Below are 11,477 nucleotides of genomic sequence, written 5' to 3'. Positions count from 1 at the left end.
ATAGTGTGCGACTTGGAGGAAAACTTTCAGTAGGTAGTGTTTCTATGCATCACTGCCCTGGTCTTTCTAGGTAGTCGAGGTTAGGGGTTTGAAAGATACAATCGAAGGAGCTTGGTTGAATTTCTGCAGCTTTTTGGACAGACATTGGGAAGACAGATACAATGAGTTGTTCGCCAGAGAATTTACAGCCTCTGGGCCACCCTTGTAACCACTATTTATATAGCTGTCCAGTTCAATTTCTAGTCAATTGTAACCCAGATTTTGGTAGTGGTGATGGTAATGCCATTGAATATTAAAGGGAGGTGGTTAGATTCTGTCCAGTTCGGAGGAAGGGTCACCAGACCCGAAACGTTAACTCTATTTTATCCTTCACAGATGCTGCCAGACCTGCTGAGCTTTTCCAGCAACTTTGTTTTTGTTCCTGATTTACAGCATCCGCAGTTCTTTCAGTTTTTATTTAGATTCTTGCTTGTTGGTGGTCATCAACTTGTGTGTTACCTGCAACTTATCAGCTCAAGCATGAATGTTGCCCTTGTCTTGCTGCAAATGGAAATGAACTGGTTCAGTACCTAAGGAGATACAGATAGTGCCAAATCGCTGTAATCGTCAGTGAACATCCCACTTCTGACCTCATGATGGAAGACAGCCATTGAAGAAAAAAAATGAAGACAGTTTGCCTAGGACCGTGAAGAACTCCTTCAGTACTATCCTGGGCTGAGGTGATTTAATTTAGCTTCTAACAGCCACAGCCATCTTCCCTTATGCTGGGTAATGCATGCGGGATTGCATTCGTTTCTTCAAACTCCATAATGCCATCCCTTTGTTCATAAAATTTATAATGTTCTTTTATTTCAAGTGTGAAAAATAAAATCACAAACATGAAATACTCACTAGATTAAGGCAGAGAAAGTAGAAGATCTGTCTGGAATCATACTCTTCAAGGATTTGTTTCAAAGATTCTTTAATAAACCTGGGCATTGATTGGGAAGTATGTTGTAAGGCATCACCCATAAAGTTATACAGTGGGGTACCTTCAGGTGAGTAACCAACCAGAGTACCCTTTTGCCCTTTCTTAGAAGGTGAGGATAAGATGCTGGCAGCTGGAGAGATAGATAAACACAAGTGAGTTAAACTAAGCTTTTTTATATTCAACGTTTATAAAAGTCTGCATATTAGCCTCTTTCTTTTTTAATCTCTTTAACACTCAATGTTCGTATTCCTTTAATCAACACTGTATACTGATAAAGGTTTAAAACAAGAAAAATTTCAAAGCCCTTCAAGTACAACTTTAGTGATTAGTCACATTGAAAACAGATGGCACATAAAATAAATTTGTGATGGGGCTGTTGTTCGAGGGAGGAATATTGCTCAAGAATTCCACACATGACTATTTGATATACTTGATTTCAGGTGCTAATGCATATTGCACAAAGTACAACAGAAATCATTTCTTGAATTGACATACTGAAGTTTCCATAAGGAACTTTTCCCCTTAAGGTCTTCGTGTAGTTACAAAAGTGGTTGCACTCAAAGGAAAAATGAACAAATCATGTGCGTCAAATATAAAGCTAAAGATTTTGTGCAGATATTTCTCAAAAATATTGAAAATAGTAATTTGTCTATCCCTTTGTAATTTTAATAATAATGCAGAAATCACTTACGAATTGGACGTATTATCTGTTGGTTTAGAAATGGTCAAAGGGCATCTAATAACATTGTTCAGTATTGGATAAACAGTAAATGATTTTCCACTAGTTGCAATTCTTTAGATAATAAGGAAAAAAGCTAGGGTGATGATTGGAGGTCAAAGGGGTAGGTTCGAGGAAATAACTAGGAGTAGACAATTTAGCCCCTCGAGCCTGCTCTGCCATTTATTATGATTATGATAGAACCCATCTTGGCCTTACCCTCGTTTTCCTGTCCACTCCTCATAACCCTTCAAACAGTTACTATTAATTAAAAATATCTTGACATCCACCACACTCTGCAGCAGTGAATTCCACGGATTCATGACCCTTTGCGAGAAAAAATTTCACCTCATCTCTGTTTCAAATCATCTATCCCTTACCTAAAACTACAGCCTCGCATTCTAGACTTCCCCACAAGAGGAAACATCCTCTCCTCATTTCTAAAGAAGGGTCCCGACCTGAAATGTCAACTTTTCTGCTCCTCTGATGCTGCCTAGCCTGCTGTGTTCCTCCAGCTGCACTCTGTGCTGTCTCCTCTCTATCTTAAATGTTTTCACACATGAGCTCAGAACTTGATAACTGTGGCTGTTGAGGCAGCATTCAAAAGAGAATTGACTAAGTTCTGAGAAAGGAATAGCAAAAGAACATAACAAAAAGAAAGGAACTGAAATAAGAATGCATACCTAAAAGCTGCCAATGGCGCAAACACAATAAGCTTTGTTCTTTAGTGACTTATAACAAGAATACTCACCTAGAATGAAGAAAATGGCACTAACCACGACTCCACCTGACAATACATGTTCAGTGCTGTGCTGCAGGGTTTGTTTGTTGATTACACGTAGCTGATCAGTTATTGGATGTGTCCAGAAATTAGCAAGAAGTAAAGCTCCAAAAAACACCAGGATTGAACCATATTGTGCACACTTCGGAGCTTCCATTTTGGCAGAACATATAGATTCTACATAGAAGTCCAACATTAGCACACAGAAGATGATAGTCCCAAATGGCATAATAAGAGAAGACCAGGATTCTATTTTACTCTATAACACAAAAGACAGAAGTTCTAAGAAACTTAAGTTACTATAAGAGGGCAATGTAATAGTTGTAACTCATCATAAATTTCAATGGCATGATGCTCAGAAGACATATAATCACTACTAAAACAATTAGTTTAACTGATTATTGCCCTCATTATCAGAGCTGGGCAACTGTAAGAACAATACTGACATTATTTAAGCTCCTGGACTTTACAGCCAGTGAACAACCAACATAATCATACAATACTAAATTCTCAATACAATTAACAGGGATAAAGATATTACTAGGTGCAACTCTCAATTGGAGATTTCTAATGCGGCATCATTTTCTCGCTTGCAATTACTGTAAAGCAGAGTGAGATACAGGACATATACTGATCATGCAGTTTAACTGGCCAGACTTAAGTACGGGCACAAATCAACTGCTTACTCCTCAAAATACCCATTCCAAAAATTATCTACACTGTCTTTTGGACAGTCTATTCTACTCAATAACACAGTTACATGCTTCATTTAATGTGGAAAAAAATGTTTTAAGGCAGTAGGAACTAAGTCACTTGTTGAAATGATTTTAAGCATGGAAATAGGTAGAAAGGCAGTGAGATTTATGAAAGGAATTCCAGAAAGATCAGCAAAGCCACCTATGTGTGGAAGTGCAGGAGATGGAGGAGATACTAAATGAGTATTTTGCATCAGTGTTTACTGTGGAGCAGGATACGGAAGATAGACAACACGGGGAAATAAACAGCAACATCTTGAAAAATGTCCATTATTACAGAGGTGGTGCTGGACGTCTCAAAACACATTAGGGTGGATAAATCCCTGGGACCTGATCGGGTGTACCCTAGAACTCCGTGGGAAGCTAGGGAAGTGATTGCTGGGCACCTCGCTGAGATATTTGTATCATCGATAGCCACAAGCGAGGTGCCAGAAGACTGGAGGTTGGCTAACTTGGTGCCACTATTTAAGGTGGTAAGGAAAAGCCAGGGAACTACAGACCGGTGAGCCTGACATCAGTGGTAGGCAAGTTGTTGGACGGTATCCTAAGGGACAGGATTTACATGTATTTGGAAAGGTAAGGACGGATTACGGATAGTCAACATGGCTTTATGCATGGGAAATTATGTCTCACTAACTTGATTGAGGTTTTTGAAGAAATAACAAAGAGGATTGATGACAGCAGAGTAGTGGACGTGATCTAAATGGACTTTGACAAGGTGTTCGACAAGTTCTACATGTTCCACATGGTAGGCTGGTTAACAAGGTTAGATCACATGGAATAGAGGGAGAACTAGCTATTTGGATAAAGAACTGGCTCGAAGATAGAAGACAGAGGGTGGCAGTGGAGGGTTGCTTTTCAGACTGGAGGCCTGTGTCCAGCAGTGTGCCACAAGGATCAGTGCTGGGTCCACTGCTTTTTGTCATTTATATCAATGATTTGGATATGAACATAGGAGGTATGGTTAGTAAGCCTGCAGATGACACCAAAATTGGAGGTGTAATGGACAGCGAAGGAGGTTACCTCAGAGTACAATGAAATGTTGATCAGATGGGCCAAGAAGCGGCGGATGGAATTTAATTTAGATAAATGTGAGGTGCTGCATTTTGGAAAGGCAAATCAGGCAGGATTTATACGCTTAACGGTAAGGTCCTGGGGAGTGTTGCCAAACAAAGAGACCTTGGAGTGCAGGTTCATAGTTCCTTGGAAGTGGAGTCCCAGGTGGACAGGATAGTGAAGGTGGCATTTGGTATGCTACCTTTACTGGTCAGTGTATTGACTACAGGAGTTGGGAGGTCATGTTGTGGCTGTACAGGATACTGGTTAGGTCACTTTTGGAATACTGCATGCAATTCTGGTCCCTCACTATAGGAAGCATATTGTGAAACTTGAAAAGGTGCAGAAAAGATTTATAAGGATGTTGCCAGGATTGGAAGTTCTGAGCTACTGGGAGAGGCTGAATAGGCTGGGGCTATTTTCCCTGGAGCATTGGAGGCTGAGGAGTGACCTTATAGAGGTTTATAAAATCATGAGGGGCATGGATAGGATGAATAGACAAGATCTTTTCCCTGGGGTAAGGGAGTCCAAAACTAGAGGGCATAGGTTTAAGGTGAGAGGAGAAAGATTTAAAAGGGACCTAAGCAGAAACTTTTCACACAGAGGGTGGTGCATGCATGGAATGAGCTGCCAGAGGAAGTGGTGGAGGCTGCTACAATTACAACATTTAAAAGGCATCTGGATGGGTATATGAATAGGAAGGGTTTAGGGGGAATATGAGCCAAATGCTGGCAAACGGGACTAGATTTATTTAGGATATCTGATCAGCATGGACAAGGTGGACCAAAGGGTCTGTTTCCATGCTGTACACTATGATTCTAAGACAGAGCCAAGACAGTCAAGGACTCTTCCCCAAACAAATGGGCAGAGGGGTCGTTCAAAGGCAGCTAGAGTCAGACAGCTCATTTGATCATTACCTTTGATTGCCAAGAGAAGCAACATACAAAGTAGAATGAGAATTCTAAATTTGATTTATTGGGGCCTGAGATGAGAGTTTAAATCAATAAGGATGGTCATGAATAAGTAATGGTGGTGGTGGTTTATGGTGTAATAAACAGAGATTTGGATGTTGTACTTTAATGAAGAAATAGGTTGGAAGGCTGAGAAGAACAGTCTACACTTTGCTGAAGGTGCATGTAGCAACTTTGGCAAAAGTGGGAAGGCAGGAATTAATGAAGATAATGTCAAGAAGGATGAAATAAGTGATTGTGGTAATTTTATAGAATGAGTTTAAAGCTTAGTCTGAAGTTGTGCAGGTTACCAACTGGACAGCTTGCCCAGCCTGTTTAAAACCAAGGGAAGGGATGGAGTCAGTGACAATGGAGGAGATGTTTTGATGCAGAAGAAAAATGATGCACCATTCATTTTATTTGTTTTACTTTAAACCAAGATGGACAATTTGTTAATTTTGAGCAAACCCGTTTACCCAGCATTTTGATAATTGCAATCAGAGTGGTAAATATACTATGTCTATTACCTCTGTTGTTACAGTCAATATGACTACCCATGGAAACAATAACACTGCTGAAGTTAGGGTAGATAAGGTGTGCAGGCGTTTGGCTCCACCGACATCCACAGACAGCTTTCTAGAAGCTGTATGAAAACCAACTTTGAAACACAACGACATCACCAGTAATAAAACTCCACCCTAAAAGAGACCAATTAAAATTGTGAGATGGTGAACTTAAAACAACATCACTATTTAAAAAATGCATGCGGCAAATTGAAATTCCACAAACTGAATATGAACTGGTTTTTATGCTTCCACATCAGAAAGATATTTCCTCAGCCCCTTTCTTTAAAAATTGTTTTTTTGCTGTCTGTTTAGGGTAGCATTTTGTGCTTCAGTCTCTGGCTGAGACAGTGAAGTAGTAAGGTGGTCAGTCCTGATATCCACCAATTTGATCTCCACGTTGGGTCCAGTAAACTGCTATGGGTGGACAGCCATTCTGGAGTTCATTTCATGCTTCCCTTGAATGGAATAGCCTAGATAGACAGTTCTTTACACGGGAAATCAAAGGCATGAATATGATTACAAAAATATGATTACATAAATTGATTACAAAACTATTGGGCCCCCAATGTTGCCAGCATAATTAGAAGGCTGCACTTTTCATGCCCCACTTTTAGACATGCATGCAGCTGAGACAAGGATGAGATCTCCAGGGCATCTCAGGTGTAAACACAATAATGTTGGAAGGGGAAGGAATGTAGAATATAGAACAGTACAGGCCCTTCAGCCCACGATGTTGTGCCGAACTTTTACCCTTATCCTAAGGTCTATCTAACTTCTACCCCTATCTTATACTATCATCCATATGCCTATCTAATTGCCGCTTAAATGCCCCTAATGAGGCTGACTCCATTACCCTCTCCGGCAATGCATTCCACGGCCCGACCACACTCTGAGTAAAGAATCTACCTCTGACATCTCCCCTATATCTACCTCCACTCACTTTAAAACTATGTCCCCTCATAATAGCTACCTCCACCCTAGGAAAAAGACTCTGGCTGTCTACTCTATCTATACCTCTGATCATTTTGTACACCTCAATGAAGTCATCTCTCACCCCTCGTCGTTCTGAAGAGAAAAGCCCTAGCTCTCTCAACCTTTCCTCGTAAGACGTTCCCTGCATTGCAGGCAACATCCTGGTAAATCTCCTCTGCACCTTTTCCAACGCTTCCACATCTTTCCTGTAATGAGGCAACCAGAACTGGACACAATACTCCAGATGTGGCCGAACCAGGCTTTTGTATAGCTGCAGCATAACTTCATGGCTCTTGAACTCAATCCTTCTAATAGTGAAAGCTAACACACCATATGCCTTCTTAACAACTCTATCCACCTGGGTGGCAGCTTTCAGGGAACTGGGGACACGAACCCCGAGACCCCTCTGCTCCTCCACACTGCCAAGAATCTTTCCGTGAACCCTGTATTCTGCTTTCAAGTTTGTCCTTCCAAAATGAATCACCTCACACTTTTGTACCATTCATATAACAGAGGGAAATCCCTTTTGTTGGGTTTTAGGACTGGGTAGCCAGTCTTCAATTGCTGCGCCCCCTAAATGGAAGAACCTTCTCCTCCAATGCCTCCTGGATTGTTGTAAGGAAGCCAACTCCATCAAGCTGGCAGCCTTTGCACAAGGCAGGAGGTCATTTAACTGCCGAATTGAAAATCACTTCTAATTTATGCCTGAATTATAGAAATTGATACGCTCTCTCTATCACTCAAGATTGGCAGGAAGAGCATCCAACAGAAATTGCTCGCTCGTTGGGGATCCCCACTGCTCACCCAATTGGTTTTAAGCTTTCATAGTAGGGTCTTTTAAACAGTTTCTAAGGCCTGCGTTGCTGCTCAAAATCAGTTTGGTCAGCAAAACCATCTTGCCGTGCAGGCTAAACAATGACTCACATGGTTGAAGACTGAATGCAGACTACACTTGACAAAGCAACTGCGTGGTGCTGTGCACACGCCAACTAAAATATAATAGAAATGGTAAACAATGCATTATGCATTCTTTAAACACAAAGTTTTAGCAAACAGTCTTGGCAAAAATGTATATTTTTGGAATGCCGAGTGTGACTTCATTTGACAATTGTTAATACAGATTATAATACATAAATGCTAATTGCTTAAAGCTGTTTAGAATATTAGGATGACATCCTATCAATATTGCTAGCAAATGTCACCCTTGCTATTACAAAGGAATTACCTTGTGGTCTGCTACTCCAAGAAGAGAGATGACTGTGTACAGTGCATGTGTTAATGCACTATCATGATGGCCCTCAGCTACAAGGTAGAATTTAGTTAAAGAAACAAGCATTATATATATATTAATTACTGGTTAAATAAATCAGTCAGATTTCATTATTCAACAGCAGGATGTTGCCCAATTAATAAAGAGAAATCCACATGTACATCTTACACAAATACAATGCACCAGCTCTTATCAGAAAGGATACGGTGTTCAGCCATTTTAGCCATCAGATCATCATTGTCAAACAATAATAAACAGACGACAGCGATAATGAAGAAAGCTGCTCCTCTTGTCTACGGATGGGGAAAAATATACATATTTTGATTAATTAAATGTAAAATCCCAAGTTTAACTGGACTACATACAATCTGTTAAACCAAGAGCTTTTGAGTTTTTTTTTTGGCTGGAAGCCTCCACCTAATCTTTTACACATTCCAAGGGATTCCTTGCCCTAAAGACTTGTAAAGTCTTTAAAAAGACTAGAAAAAGAAAATATTAAAATGGAGAAAATAGTCATTTTTATATTTGCTAGTAAACTGATAATACTGACAAATGCGGGAAATTCATCAAGTAGAGCAAACTCAGGCCCTTTCAAAAGCTTGAAGGCCAGGAACCCTGAAATATTGGGGTGGTAGATGTTTGAAACTCTCTTCCACAGATGGCAGTAGATGTTAAATCAGTTGTTAATTTTAAATCTGAGATCAGTAGGCTTTTGTTAAGCAAAACTATTAAGGGATACGGGCCAAAGGCAGGTATACGGAGTCAGGCCATAGATTAGCCATGATCTCATTAAATGGAGCAGGCTCAAGGTACTGAATGGCCTACTCCCGGTCTCTACACTCCTAAGATCGCGCTCACGGAACTCAGGTTAGTTTGTGCTGTCATCGGTTGTGGAATAGGATAGCTCCTGGAAGTACAGAACCTGAAATTTTTCAAGAGGAAGACAGTTTTGAAGGACTTTATAACTCAGGTTGATATCCTATATATTAAGTGAATTACAATGACAATTCACAAAGACCGATTTACTGTGTCTTACAGTTAATGGTGATGGTCCAATGGTGTTATCACTGTACTATTAATCCAGAGATTTAGGTAATGTCCTGGGTTTGAATCCCACCATAGCATATTTCAATAGAAATCTGGAGTTAAGAGTCTGGATTCATGGGCATAATTACTGTTGATTATTGGGGGGAAACCCATCTGGTTCACTAATATGCTTTAGGGAAGGAAACTGGGCCTCCTTACCTGATCTGGCCTACACATGACTCCAGATCTACAGCAATGTGGCTGACACTTAAAACTGCCCGCTGGGCAATTCAGGATGTCAACAAATGCTGGTCTAACCAGCAATGTCATCATCCCATAAATGAATAAAGGAAGTTATATTTTATAATCAACAGCAACTTGCCCATTAATTCACACAGATTTTATTGTGATTTTTGGTATTAACATGGCTAGCGAAAATGTTTTGCTTGATTCTTTGTAAGGTAAAAAAACTCTTTGTTTTTAAACAATGGAATCTTGCAGCATCCTTTTTTTTGCAAATATACAAGATTTCAGATTTTAAAACAAAATTAACTGGTTTCAACAAAATATGCAATAAGAACGTAATGTATCATGCTGCATAAATAATACACAATATTTATAAATACAACTTGTTAAACCTGCAATTGATGATTCTCAGTTTACAATTGGTTTCGTTAAATATCCTCTTCATACCAAAATATCCAAATGGAGTGGGAAAAATGAAACACATATATAAGCATTACAAAAATACAGGATACCAAAGGCAATAATGTTTAGAAAATGCATTACTCAATCTTCGGTCACATTATAGAAGCCCTCTGATTATGTTACATGCAGTTATAATTAAACTTGTTCAAGTTGAATAAAACGAAGACTAATTAAAACACATTAAATTAGTCATTGTATAACAATCAATTTAGAATCTCCTACTATAGCATAATAAACTAGATACTAGTCTATCCATAAATTATCTAATTGTCAAGATGCAACTTCTAAACTTATCCAACACATTAGATGCTCACCTTAGCAATCAATGAAATTTCAAAGACATAACAGTTTGGCAATCTCTCAAAATTCCACTTTACTTATTTATTATTCAACATTTAACCTGGTTGCTTCAAAGACGTGAACGATGCCATTCCTCAAAGCATGTCAATTCATCAAAATCACAAAGAAACTTTATTTGAAACAAATTAATTCAAAGATGTTACATCAATGCATTGTGCAGATTCATTCTTACTAATGGCAGATATTGATTAATGTTGCATTTATGTTTCTCAGGTATAAAGTAGGGTTATGATCACATCGCCATGAGTTAAATTATGTAAATGTTTAAAGGCATTGATAAGCATGCAATTCAGAAACGGGTTTTATTAATGTTCATCATTAGAATTCTTCTAAAATGGTAGCTTAAATTAAGCAATATTTGTTTTGTGGCCGTTTTCAGACCTTTAGGCATTTGTTCCCAGGAGTAAATTTGTCAAATAATTTAAAAAATCTCCACTTTATTGTTTCAAATTTAAAGTAATAAATTCAACAGATTTGTAAAGTAAATATTCAACATACAGCTTCACAAACACATTTGTTTAATTAAACTAAACTCCTGATTCCAAAGATCTATTTATAGTATATACAATACTTCAGGAAAAGTTCTCTTCACATAAACAAACAAACAAACCAAAATAATTATCACAGTCTGTCCAAAAAAAAAAATCAGTTGTAAAAATGTTTTAAGTTACATCGGCTATTTATCTCATGAAACTAATCTAAACAGTTATGGAATTTATCCCCTAAACTTAGAAGGGCAACATTCCCCAAGAACAATATTCTTTATATTTTTACAATAAGAAAAACTGCACAGAATGCATTTGAGATGCACTGTACCTTTGCTGGGCCTCCATCGGAGCTGGTAAACAAAACACCAAGCAGAGAAATGACAACAATGTCACTGTGCTCAAATAGAAGTACTGTTCTGTAAAGACAAAATGTAATGGCACACATTTTTAGTATTTAAAGTCTTCAATTAAAATGATTAGAACTAACCATATCACAATAAATACGCCACAAAATGCAGTAGAACTGGCTCAAATTCATATATTATTCTAAAAACATAAAAATGGACTGAATTGGATGATCATTAAAAAGCACCAAATGAATGCCAGGACACTGCTCCACAGAAAGGAAACACAGGAAATACGAGGAGTAGGTAATTAATCCCACTGAGCCTGCTCTGCCATTCAATATGATCATGGCTGATCCTCCAACTCAATGCCTCAGTCTCGCTCTCTCCCCTTACCACTTGACACCTTAAGCTTCTAGAAATCTATTTTATATGTTGGGAAAAGAAAGTCAACATATAAGACAATATGAAAACAGAATTTGCCTATTTCCTTGCATCTTGCTGAACACAAGG

The 11,477-nt window shown here is 38.6% G+C and overlaps 1 protein-coding gene across 1 annotated transcript; it reads right to left on the bottom strand.

The window, feature by feature from the left end:
* Positions 1–421: 421 nt before the first annotated feature.
* Positions 422–11,036, bottom strand: LOC125481917 (zinc transporter 5-like; the record flags this gene model as incomplete). The annotated part of the gene is made up of 6 exons (XM_048593863.1): positions 422–1,100; positions 2,440–2,728; positions 5,758–5,928; positions 7,994–8,070; positions 8,244–8,331; positions 10,949–11,036. Coding segments are annotated over 6 exons (943 nt in total), but the record flags the coding sequence as incomplete, so codon positions are not given.
* Positions 11,037–11,477: the final 441 nt, after the last annotated feature.

The sequence above is a fragment of the Rhincodon typus genome, unplaced genomic scaffold (genome assembly GCF_021869965.1).
Source record: "Rhincodon typus isolate 14 unplaced genomic scaffold, sRhiTyp1.1 hic_rhity00004276, whole genome shotgun sequence".
Classification (NCBI taxonomy): domain Eukaryota; kingdom Metazoa; phylum Chordata; class Chondrichthyes; order Orectolobiformes; family Rhincodontidae; genus Rhincodon; species Rhincodon typus.
Note: the sequence above shows the minus strand (reverse complement) of the source record. Positions and strands in the feature narration are given on the sequence as shown.